General features: G+C 47.2%; 1 protein-coding gene across 1 annotated transcript in view; it reads left to right on the top strand.

Annotated features, from left to right (window-relative positions):
• Nucleotides 1-13,535, top strand: part of FCHSD1 (FCH and double SH3 domains 1) — an 81,676-nt gene that overhangs the window by 52,232 nt on the left and 15,909 nt on the right. The window contains exons 9-11 of the mRNA XM_083181508.1: nucleotides 1,163-1,285; nucleotides 3,235-3,330; nucleotides 7,007-7,126. Coding sequence (XP_083037634.1) covers nucleotides 1,163-1,285; nucleotides 3,235-3,330; nucleotides 7,007-7,126 — 339 coding nt within the window. The remainder of the gene's footprint in view (nucleotides 1-1,162; nucleotides 1,286-3,234; nucleotides 3,331-7,006; nucleotides 7,127-13,535) is intronic.

Below are 13,535 nucleotides of genomic sequence, written 5' to 3'. Positions count from 1 at the left end.
CCTCTTTTGTCTGTTTATAGGAGTAACCTTTCAAAGAGAACCGGTGGAGAACTTGCCTAATCAACCAATCAGATGCTACCAATCTCATTCTAGCTATCATTTTATAGAATGTGCTAGATAAATGATAGGTAGAAGCTGGTTGGTTTGGACAACACTCCCACTTGTCAAAGTGGTTGCCTCATAGGTGCCAATTGAAACCTGCTCGCTGGGCTGCGAGTGTTCGGAGCCCAGACAGCAGCGGCCCCACTGAAGGACACTCCCTGCCCTCGCCTCGCCCATGTGCACGGCCGTGCACACAGGAAAAAATCCTTCACCATTGAATGATTTTTCACCCTGCTCTCAGCACTGAGGGATCCAGAACTCACTCGCCACTGCGAAGGTCATGGGGAGGAGGAGAATGTTGATGTCATAAGCAGCCTCCTTCTCCTACGGCGAATATGCAGCACAGCAAACAAACCCGAATCAGACCCATAGTTCTCAGTTATGACATCACCGTAATTTCTGTACTGTCGGTGAACGCTCTTCCTGGCTATATTTTTGGATTGTGGGAGGAAACCGGAGTACCCGGAGGAAACCCACACAAGCATGTAGAGAATATACAAACTCCGCACAATTAGGGCCGTGGTGGGAATAGAACCCATGACCTCAGTGCTGTGAGGCAGTAATGCTAACCATTACACCATCCGTGCTGCTCCGAATGTGACTAGTCTGTCTTTGTAGTTTAGATTAGTAACACTAGTAACACTGACACTTTTCTATCACACTCCGTAGTGGTGTGCAGGGATATTAGCGATGTTGGTCAAATGTATAGTACCATGCAGTGTTGGATCCAGAAGAGGGCTGCAGCACAGTCAAAATACAAATAGGGGAGCCACACCAACTGCCACTCCATATGCTGAAAAACATCGCCGGCTGGGACTCGGTGGCAGTGGGTGTGGCTCCACTGTTTGAATTTTAAACTGCGTAACAGCCCCACCTCTGGAGCCGCCACTGGCACTTTGTACAGTAATATTACTGCGGGATGCCAAGGAGAAATGAATCTCCCCCTTCATAGGTTAGCCTGTCTCTATTGAGGTAGGGAGCAAATAATGAATCATTGGATGTCTGTAGACAATGTTAAACATTTCCATGTACAGCCTGTTATTTATCTCCTTCTCCTCAGGGCTTAGATGGGGATCTATACGAGCGGCTGAGAGATTACCTTTCCCTGATTAGTAAGACTGAACTCAATACCTGTAAGTCAACGCAGGAACGCTTTGCCGACATCCTGGAGGCTTCACTTCAGGTAACGCGATTGGAATTTGATCCGTTTTATTTTTCTTTTGAATTTTCTCTGTATTGTGTTCTCTTGTTTCTGTTCACAACTTCATTGCGCTGCTTGTTATGTAGGTAACACACAAATACAAAGGCTTTGACCCATACAGATGTGTCCGTGTTCATCTACACGCAAGTGGGTCGCAGGTGCCAATGTGCCACTGTTGCGAATAATCTCTTTTTTTTTAAGAAAGACAAATATCATTTTCCTCAAGACAGTCAGCTGTGCAGACAAGTCCTTTATGATTTGCTCAAAGTCTCTGATCTTCCAAGAAAATCATCACATAGGGGGTTATTCCGGTTCACTCCTTTTGGCAAATTCCTTCTCAAATGGACAAAACCATGTGCACTGCAGGTGGGGCAGATGTAACATGTGCAGATAGAATTCGATTTGGGTGGGGTTTTACTTCAAAGGTCCAGATTCTCTAAGCTTCAAAAGTGATAAAATGGAGAGTGATAAATAGCCAGCCAATCAGCTCCTGCCTGCCATGTCACAGACTGTGTTTTAAAAATATCAGGAAGGAGCTGATTGGCTGGCTGTTTATCACACTCCATTTTATCACTTTTGAAGCTTAGAGAATCTGGCCCAATGTGAGATCTATATTGCAGTGTAAAAATAAAGCAGTCAGTATTTACCCTGCACAGAAACAAAATAACTCACCCAAAACTAATTCTCTCTGCACATTTTACATCTGCCCCCCGGCAGTGCACATAGTTTTGTCCATTTAAGAAGGAATTTGCCAGAATGAGTGAACCGGAATAACCCCCATAGTCCACCCTTATGCCATTCCTTACACTGGATTCACAACGAGTCCTTGATACTATCATATAGGAGATGACCTCGTGAGATCTGGGCATCTGTGTTCTGTAGATTACAGCTCAGCATAAGCATTACAGCGTCATAGGACAGAAATACGATGCTGATATCAGCAGTATAACACAAGATCGTTCATCAGCACTTCTACGGGAGTCCTCGTAACATACATTTGTTACTGTGCATTACTAATAACGGTTCTTCTATAAGATCCACGCGCTTTCGTCTATTTTATATGTAACTCTTAATGACGCTATACTCTGTTCAAATGCCATTTGCTTAAACCAGTGGTCAGGGAACTCGGGGGCACATTTATTAAGCTCGGTAAAGTGATAAAATGTCTGGTTTTTATCACCGGCCAATCAGCTCCTACCTATCATTTTTCAAACCAAGCCTGTAACTTCACAGTTAGGAGCTGATTGGTCGGTGATAAAGGAACAGCCACATTATCACTTCACCGAGCTTAATAAATCTACCCCTCAGTCCTCACTACCCCACACAGTGCATGTTTTGCTGGTAACCCAGCAGGTGCACAGGTGTACTAATTACTCACAGACACATATTATAAGGTCCGCAGGTGGAGTTAATTATTTCACTTGCGATTCTGTGAGGAGACCTGCAAAACATGCACTGCGTGGGGTAATGAGGACCGAGTTCCCTGACCACTGGCTTAAGTTATTTTCATTCATTCATTGTTAGAAAAGAAAGAACATTTTATTTAAAAAGTGTTTTTTTTTTTTTTTGTTAAAATCATTTTTTGGGGGTTTACACCCATTTTTATTTTTTTATACATAACTGTGAATCCTCCTTTATTATATTAACACTGTGAAACATTGCTATGTATTAGAATCTTTGATCAGCCATATTGTAATGCTTTCTAATGTTAATAATCCAGAGTTATTAGGCTTTGACATGATTTATTTGACATCTTCCACTACTGCTTATTGTTCCTATTACCTCTGAATATATTTAGATAAAGTTAACATATTAAAAGTACAAAGTATACAAATTACACTCAGAGACAGAGACTGAATCTCTGCAGTCTAGCTGCAGAGTGCACTGATACATCGCTCCTAATATGGGATGACCCCTCTTCTGGTTCCCAGGTTTCCCGGCAGCAGAATCTGCAGCTTTTCCTGAAAGATACCAATCTTTTCTCTTCTACACCTGCCCAGCAGTTCCAGCCGGCAGGGACAGACAAGGTACGTGACCTGGGCAATGCTTTGTCCTGAAAATGGTTATACGGGAATGGTCTATAGAGGTGTCCCAGACTTAAGGGCCCTACATACGCAGAGATTTGTGCCAGAGATTCATAACGGGAGATTCAGCACGGGAGATTTCACTCTCTCAGATAATGAGCCACATACAGAGAGATTTATGTCAGAGATTCAGCACGGGAGATTTCAAATCTGTCACAACTGTCACAGAAAGTGACGTAAAAAACTGCACTTCATCACAAAAATAATGTTAGATGGTATAGACAGTAATTTAATAAATAAACAAAATACATTTCCTTAATAAATAAACACTGGTGGCTAGTGGTTTAACCATTGGTGGCTAGTGCTACACACACACACACACACACACACCCCCAGTAGCGTTAGCGGATCTGTCACAGGGTCTGCCGGCCGGGTCACTCGCTGCGGGTGCCTGACGGCTCCCCGACAGTCGGGATTCCGACAGTCAGTACTCCGACGTCGGAATCCCGACTGCTCCCTCGTGGGGGTCCACGACCCCCATAGAGGGAGAATAAAATAGGTGGCGAGTGCAGCTCGCCACCGTACCCGCAGCGTGGTGAGTGCAGCGCTCCCCACGCTGTGCAGTCAGGATTCCAACGTCTGAGTAATGACTGTCGGAATCCCAACTGTCGGGGAAATATACCACACCCCTCGCTGCTGCTCTGTACACAACACTGCCCCTCTCCGGCTCCCCCCATACACTCACACAAACTGACAGCAGTGTTGCCGGGACTTGCGACATGGGGTTTTTCACCCTTTTTTTGTCTGAATGTCGACACAGTTGACATGGACACTGAAACGTAGCACTGCATCCCCTCGCATGGCTCACTGTGCTTGCCATGCTTCCGGCACGGTGCCTCACTACGCTCGGCACACTATTTTATTCTCCCACCACGCCCTAGTGGATGGCAGGGCATGAAATACCGCCTGTTGGCACATGTCAGCTAATTTTTTTGGTACTTGTTTCCTATCTGGGCGCCCACGATTGAAATCGCGGGCATCGGGGGTAAAATCGGGGCCATCGCGGGCATCGCGGCCGATAAAAAATCGGGTGCGATGTGCCAGACGCGATGCCCGCGATTTTCCCATAGAGAACAATGTTAAATGCCTCAATTTACCCGCGATGACCGCGATTTACCATAGGAAACAATGTTAAATGGATCAATTTCCCCAAATTATCATAGGGAACAATGGGAAATGGGGCAAAAACACCCCTGAACATAAAAATGTCCCCCCAAAAGTAGTTGACGCCACCCTGCCATCAACGTGAACCCGAAGCGTGGCGAGCACAGCGAGCCCGCGAGGGGCGGCGGTACGCGTCCTCCGACCTTTTCATGCCCTACTATCCACTAGGGCGTGGAGTGAGAATAGAATAGTGTGGCGAGCGCAGCGAGCCACCGAGCCCGAAGCGTGGCGAGCGCAGCGAGCCCCGCGAGGGGACGCGGATACCTTCACAGGTAAACGCGTCCCTTCGCGGGCTTCCCAGGTGTCCGCGTCGCCATGGACACCTGGGAAGCCCGCGAGGGGACGCGTATAACTGTGAAGGTATCCGCGTCCCCTCGCGGGGCTCGCTGCGCTCGCCACGCTTTGGGCTCGGTGGCTCGCTGCGCTCGCCACACTATTCTATTCTCACTCCACGCCCTAGTGGATAGTAGGGCATGAAAAGGTCGGAGGACGCGTACCGCCGCCCCTCGCGGGCTCGCTGCGCTCGCCACGCTTCGGGTTGGCGTGGATCGTGGGGTGGCGTAAACAATTGGGGGGGCCATTTCAGAGTTCAGGGTAACTATTTGGGCTCTAAGGCCCATTTAACATTGTTTCCTATGGTAAAATCGGGTCCATTGAGGCATTTAACAGTAAAATCGTGTCCATCGGGCCTTTTTACATTGATTCCTATGGCAAATCGGGAGCATCGCGTCGCGGGCATCGCGGGTACATTTATGGCCGGCCGCGACGCGACCGACGCGATTTCCATGTTTAACATGGGTTTCAATGGGAAATCGCGTCAGTCGCGTCGCGGCCAGACATAAATGTACCCGCGATCACCACGACGGGCGCCCAGATAGGAAACAAGTACCATTTTTTTTTAAACCCCATGTCGACCTTTTAACTGTCGACCTAACCCATGTTAACCTAATGACCCTGTCGACCTAACCCATGTCGACCTAGACTCATTTCGACCAACATGCTGGTGACCCAATGACTGTATCCTGTAAATTCTTGGGGAGCTGCGGGGGCAGGGAAAGAAAAAATACTTGGGCAGCATGGGGTCCGGGGTCCGGGGTCCAGGCTGCGCCTGGTGGCTGTGGTTGCAGTGGCGGAGTGGGCAGTGTGCAGTGTCCGGGAAGCGCTGAGTGAGTGGACACTGTGGACAGCGGCGGCAGAATTTGAAAATTCCAAAGCTAGTCCAGCCACTGATTGGATCTACGTATCGGATCGTACTGATTGGATCTTGGATCTACCTACGGATCGGACCAACACAACGCTGGTGTAAAAAAGCACCTGCAATGTGCAGCTGATGGCTCCGATCCGACAGATTGAACCTGCAGCAGGGTCAATCTGTAGGGTCCGACCCAATGCGCACGGGATCGCGTATCGCGTAAGTGTATGGGCACCCTAACTGTCATGTTACATACTGTGTTTGAAAAAAGACAGGATCTGATTGGTTGGTTCACTTTATATCTCTGCGGCATAGTGTCTCTGATTACGTACACTTCCACTTGCATGCTAGTGCGGGGATTCGCTCGGTGGGGGTGTATATTTGTCAGGGGGGTGTTTACCTGCTCGCTAAGCAGCAAATATACGCAGCCGAGAGGGCAGGCATGAATTTGGCCCATAATGCAGTATTTCATAGAATTCTACTCTGCTTAAAAGGCAAATAAGCCAATGTATAATGGACCTTATTCTGGTCCATGCGCCCATCGTACGATTTCAAGGAACTTGTTTCACGATTGCCGCACGATCATGTTCGTTCTGGTGTCTACCCTACATTAGATTTTTCTGACACAATATAATCTCTGCGTCAGCGTTTTCTAATGCACATGTATATCCAGGATAATTATGATGGCGCCATTGTCACGGATATGCAGCCGCAAGGTAATTAAAGTGATTGGGGGCCCCTCTCTTCTAAGGGGCACAAATGCAGGGCCGGTGCTAAGCACCGGAGCACCCCAGGCGAGGGGCACACCGGCGCCCTCCTGCTCCATGGGGATGGGGGTGGGTGTGCAGGCGGCGGGAGATGGAAGGGGGGTGCAGGCGGCGGGAGATGGAAGGGGGTGCAGGCGGTGGGAGATGCGGCGGGCGTAGAGTTACGGCGGGCGTAGAATAACTCCACGGGGGGGGTCACGGGAGCAGCATGATGCGTCTCGCTCCACGGGGGGGGGCTCTCCATGGGGTTGCAGAAGCGGCGGGAGATGCGTCGCTCCATGGGGGGGGGAGCAGAGAGGGAGACCGTGAACACTCACCTTCATCCTAGGGCTGCTCCCAAGTGGCCGCCCATCAGTGGCCGGCGCCCTAGGCAAATGCATAAGGCTGCCTAGTGGTGGCGTCGGCCCTGCCCTGTTATAGATAGCCCTTGACCATCTAAAAGTGTCTGAAAAAGTATGTTGAAAATATAGTTATAAGTATTTTGTTTTTTCGACAGGTATCAGAACTGGAAACCCTCGTTAGAGGCCCAAATTCAGAGAATGTCTTGGATAAAGAGGCGCGAAGGTGGACGAGCAGAGCCGCCAGGGATTATAAACTGAAGACTCACGGGGAAAGGGTTAGTGTGGCGATAATAATAATAACTGTTCCCCTGATGCAGCACTATGAGAACGTCAGTCTGTTGTGTTTTCTCATTGTGCTCGGGTTTTGTCCCCCAGTTGGTTCACATTACCTACTGTTATGAAGGTATGTGCTGCTTATGCCACACATGAGGCAGCCAATGGAGTCAGGTACATTGGGCCTGATTTGGAACTATTGAGCAGGTTAACTATGCCCCAGGGTGTTCTGGGAGGTGGACCGTGGTAGAGGTCAAGTTTTTAATAGAGTTCTCTGAACATAGCACCTTACTTGCACCCAAAGGCGCCGGGAGTAACACAACCAAATCCATCTAGGGGTGTGGGAGATAGAGGTGGGTAAGGTGAGTGCCCTCTTGGCTCCCCACCGGCCTGATATCCACGGAATACAGGCACTGAAGGTGCTATCCGCGCCATCTTCGATTGGCTGGGTGCTCTCTCTTTCTCTTCCCTCTGCCTGTCAGGACCTAAGCAGCAGGGCCTGTCGCCTGAGAGACGTTGCTGGTCCGTGAGATCTACTGCTGCCGCCGCCTGCACCAGGGCTACCCGCTTCTGCCGGCCGCTGGGTGGGACGTTTCCCCACAAGACACTCTGAGCGCTACTTCCGCCTCCCACCGCAGCTGCCTGTCGGGACCTAGCAGAGCTGGGGCCATCTGAGTGCCGCTGGGGGTCAACGATTAGTGGCGCTGCTACTGCCACATACTACAGTGAAGTTGCCCAGCTTCTGACAACTGCCGGTGGGCGCCTCTCCACGTAATGCTCTGCAACCGCCATCTTGTAAATCAAGGTACTGCTGCATGTCCTCCTCCCCTCTCTCTGTTTCCTGGTACCAAGGTGGATGGCTGAGGGACCCCTGTGGCTTGTGACTGGAGGTAGGATGGGCTAACAAAAAAGCTGCTGTGCCAACAGAATCTCATAACACCTGTGAGGTGGCGAGATATTCCGCCACCTTGCCCTGTGGCCGCCATTTTGGACACTTAACATATAACAGGCTGATTCTGTACTACCCTGCTGCAGCCCCACCATCCTCACTTACTTTCCCCCTCCTTCATTATACTTTCAGTAGACCAGCTCCTTTACCTAGTCTTGCGGTGGGCTCCCTACCCCCAAAGACTGCTGCTGACTGTCCGTTTCTCCCTGTGTGGATTCTTCCATTCTATACTATATTGACACCACGGTTACCGCGGCATACCATTTTGACACCGCTGTGTCAAAATAATTTCTGCAGTGTGTTTTTTTTATTATGTATATACTTGAATGCCTCCTGTGCTTGCAAGAGTTGTACCTGGAAAATATGTGACAAAAACCGCTAGAGACTTCCAGGCCAACAAAACCAAAGAAAAACCATCAGCTTCAGTCAAGTGTCCGGTAACACCAGCATGGCAGATTCACTGGAAGACACTTCTCACTCCATTTCCACTCCAGCACAACGAGCCAAATAAATATCGGAGATACTCTCTCCATTAATGGATTCTAAACTAGCCCCATTGATGGAGGCAATTGATAAGGTCACCATGCAGATTTCACAGCTCTTCACCAAATTAACGGAGGCAGAAGACAGGATCTCTACTCTCGAAGATGACCTTCATGTGGTTAATACTCAGCTACAAGCCTGTAAAACAACCATTGTCGCCCTGCTCGACAAGGTAGAGGATCTCGAAAATAGGAATATGAGAAACAACCTGCGACTCATCGGATTAGCCGAAAGTGTCAAACTCAGAGATTTAAGGTCATTAGTCTCCGTGTGGCTACTAGATACACTGGGCTTGAAATTTGATGGCCCTGTCATAGTTGAATGAGCTTACCGCGTGGGACCTGATCGACAATCCACACAACAGCGCCCTAGACCAGTAGTGTTTAAACGACTCAACTACCGGGACAAGGTGAAAATTATGGAGGCATACCAAAAGGCTACCTCCATATCCTACGAATATTCCCGCCTTCTTCTGTTTCAGGACTTTTAATTTCAAGTCTCTTACAAAAGACGAGAATTCTCCCCTCTCTGCAAGGAACTTTTTGCCCAAAACATAAATTTTGCTCTTCTTTACCCCGCCAAATTGAGAGCAACCCATGAAGGGAAACCTTTCTACTATGACACACCAAAAGGCACTCTAAACTTCCTCCAAACCGTAAATAATATTTCCTCACGCTCGATTTTGGACGATAACGACTGATGCCTAAGTATATTGCTATTAATGTTGTTTTTTATGTTTTAGAAATGTTCATTTTTGTCACATTCGCTCATATTTATACCAGTGACACTGGATTTTGTCACTGGTTCTCCATCTTGCTCTACAATTGGGGCTTCCCACGGGCTTTACCCACCAGGCCTCACTACTGTTACCAATTGATTATATCACTTTAGGAATGATTGTTTCCTTCCTCTTCAATTAAGAGTTGCTCTATTATATGTCAACACCCCCTTTGGCTTTTGGTCTGGTTTCAGTTAAATGACAACATTTTTGACAGGATTATCATTTCTATTCTATTTCTTTATTGTGTATTACGATTGTTTTTTCATGTTGCACATATGAGATGGATCATTTACTATTTAATGACACATCTCATGGTCTCCCCCCTGCTCACTGGGACATGTCGGTTCCCCAAAAGCATATTAGCCCTACTAGTGATCATCCTGCCCAGGGTATAGGATGACTACTATAGTAAACAATAGGGCTTCACAGACAAACTCTAGTAAAACTAGTCTTACCCTAGTCTCCTGGAATATGGAAGGACATAATACACCACTTAAAAGGAAAAAAGTTTTGTCCCATCTTAGAAATTTTTTTGAAAAAAGGAATTAACTAGTAGCCTGGTGGCCTGTAGTTATCGGGCGCCTTCTGGGATGGTTTGTCAAGCTGCTCCTACTTGGGGGTGTCAAGCCCCTGGTAAAAATTACAATGGAAAAAGAAGGGGGTGGGTGGAGCGCTAAGAACAATAATTGGTTTACAGTCAATTTATATATACATGAAAAATTAATTTCTATGATAAAATGATCAATTGTTGTGCATTTGCACAAGGTTGGTATAAGATAATTACAATTATAGCACAATAAATTGCACAAAATACAGAACATTAAAAAATGTACATTAATATGAAAAATAAAATAAATAGATTTTTGAAAAATGGGTCTGATACTTATGGTCTGGAGTCCCGTTTCACCCAGAGGTGGGGAGACGTGGTGCGCAATTTGTAATCCTGATTTTGCAGGTGGTGGTTCCCAAATTGGTATTGCAGCTTTTTGGCCCAGGTATTGCAAAGTGGGGGTAGTCGGTCTCCAATACTTGTAGTATAGATAGGTAGTGGGGGTCAGACCAAAGATGCCCAATTAAAATCAGCAGGTGCTCCCTGACATGTTTCGCCGTCCAACTGACAGCTTTTTCAATTTGGGAACCACCACCTGCAAAATCAGGATTACAAATTCCGCACCATTGCTGAGGACTCCCCACATTCCAACAGGGGCTCTAATAGCATCCTCCAGCGTGTAAAAAGAATCCAGCAAGGTATAATGGACCCCAATTTTCTCCAGCTACCTAAAGTTTGACCCCAGGATTGTCCAAACTCCATCTACGTCTCCCCACCTCTGGGTGAAACAGGACTCCAGACTATAAGTATCAGACCCATTTTTCAAAAATCTATTTATTTTATTTTTCATATTAATGTACATGTTCTGTATTTTGTGCAATTTATTGTGCTATAAGTGTAATTATCTTATACCAACCTTGTGCAAATGCACAACAATTGATCATTTTATCATAGAAATACACTTTTCATGTATATATAAATTGACTGTAAACCAATTATTGTTCTTTACGCTCCACCCACCCCCTTCTTTTTCCATCTTAGAAAATTTCACCCTGAAATTGCATTCATTCAAGAGACCCATTGGAAATCTTCAGACCCGAGGTGTTTTGATTCTCTTTAGGAAGTCACTTTTTAAACCCTGATGCCAGAGAATACACCTTTTTTTTCCCACCCCCACAACACATTTTCTAGGCTGGCCTACTGGTGGTTAGATGATTCCATACTCCATAGGGTGGAGGGTGCCTCCAATGCTGACATTTTAATTTCTGAGCACGCTCCGGGATTTGGCCACTAAAACATCGGGATTTCAATCCCGGGATTGGAGTTTCCAATCCCGGGATTTAGGGATTAGACTGCGCATGTGCAGTATAATGCCGGGCAGCGTCTGAGCGGGAGTTCAGACGCTGCCCGGCTTCTCCCGTCACCGGCAGTGTGGCTTTGCGCAGCGTGACAACGTCACAGGTCACGCTGCACAGCCCACACAGTGACAGCGGCCATGGCTTGTCCTACGCGTGCTGCCCTCCCGCCCAGGCTTTCTGATACAACAGCCCGCCCGGCTCCATTGTTGAATGGCCAATTGTCTGCCCACCCGCCCGGCTCATTGCACACCTGCTCGCCCTGCTCATCGCCCACCCGCCTGGCTCATCACCCACCCGCCCGGTAAGCAAATATGCAGGGTGCCCGGGGCGGTTTTTGTATTAGGGATGCCAATCCCGGGTTTCCTCCACGTATTACCGATTACTGGCCTCTCCGTCTGAGTCGAATCGTTCCCTATATAAAGACGCTATACTGGCTTATGACACTGGTTACAGAGAGAGCCATCATGAATCTCCACGCGACATGCAGACAGTCAGCAACATAAAGCAAATGCCCAGTTACCACCCAGTTTTGCCCATTCAGCCACAGGTGGTGATGCAACTAAAATGCATATGATTCTCATGCACCCCTAGATGTGCACAGTACTTTCCTAAGCATGCTCTGCGCTGGAAAATGCAAGTAATTGGCCCCACCGATTGTGACAGGTTCAGGCCACAGATGACGAACGTTTCACTCTTCCCCTTGCGTTCCGAGTAAACCGTTACTTGCAAAAAGAGACGGGCTCCTAATATTTAGGATTACGTTCACCTTGTCCACATTTATAATGTCAACAGCATGGTCCAAATGTAATAGGGTTTCAGAATCACAAAGTGGGAGTTTTTTCTTTTTTTTTTTAAAGTGGCAAGCATTTACATGGCAAAATCCACCTGTTTTTTTATGTAAATGATTGCCGCTTAAAAATATATATGGGAAAACTCTCCCAAAATCTCCCACTTTCTGATTCTCACACTCTATTACATTTACAGGATATCAACAACCAAAAGGTCAACTGTTGTCAGGGTGACCGTGTCGATGAGCAGTTCTAATGTCGAGATTTTAAGTATATGAACATCATAACCAAATGGCACCAAGACAAGGGATGTGTGTGTGTGTGTGTGTGTGTGGGGGGGGGGGGGGGGTGGCAGCTGCTACTTATCTGATTCCAGGTTCTTTGGAACTCAGGTTGAGTCCACCCCCCTTTCTCTAGCTCTTGAAAAGGTTTTCACATATTTTGGTATCTATGTCGACATATGTCAACATGGACACCCTATTATATTATATTTCCCCTCAATGCCCACTAGGATGGTAAAGTATGAACCAAGTCGGCTTAAAAAAATAAAAAATAGGAAAAACTCTTGTTGACCTTTTCAGTGTCAACCATGTTCATGTGGACCTTTTGCTTCTGTCGACCTTCTATTATGGTCAACCTAGGGTATGCCGACCATTTTTAGGTGTGGACCTACTCACTGTTGACCATTAATGGTTGACCTAGTCATTGTCGTCCTAAACATTGTCCACCTAGGGACCGGATACCTCCTCAATCTCTGTGACCCTCATCATTCCACATACTGGTGTTGACCGGAGATCTTCTGTGTGGACCTACTAACTGTTGACCATTAATGGTTGACCTAGTCATTGTCATACTAGACATAGTCCACCTAGGGACCAGATACCGCCTCAATCTCTGTGGCCCTCATCATTCCACATACTGATGTTGACCGGAGATCTTTTGTGTGGACCTACTAACTGTTGACCATTAATGGTTGACCTAGTCATTGTCATACTAGACATAGTCCACCTAGGGACCAGATACCGCCTCAATCTCTGTGGCCCTCATCATTCCACATACTGGTGTTGACCGGGGATCTTCTGTGTTGTTCCCACATTAACTATTGCTGGACTAATACCTAATATTAGGACCAGTGGATACAGATCCGTTTATAGTTTGCGAGCGCCATCCTTTCCCTTGCCTTGTCTGATGTATGCTTGTACAGAGTAATTACCTTGGCTTTATGAGGTATCTGACGTGTTGTCAGGGCAGGGATTGATTTCACCCACAGTGTCCTGACCACCCGTTAATGTGTCTGAGGCTTTCTGACCTTGCACACAAAGTTGCGAGAGATCATATATCCAAGGGCGCAGGAGAGTAACTCCACGTGGGATGAACAGATGCCAATGTTGCTGTTGTAGACTAAATGCGTGTATATATAGCACAAGGCACATGAATATTTC

Source organism: Crinia signifera, chromosome 4, assembly GCF_055691185.1.
Source record: "Crinia signifera chromosome 4, ASM5569118v1, whole genome shotgun sequence".
In the NCBI taxonomy this organism is placed as follows: domain Eukaryota; kingdom Metazoa; phylum Chordata; class Amphibia; order Anura; family Myobatrachidae; genus Crinia; species Crinia signifera.
This window is presented reverse-complemented; position numbering and strand designations above follow the sequence as displayed.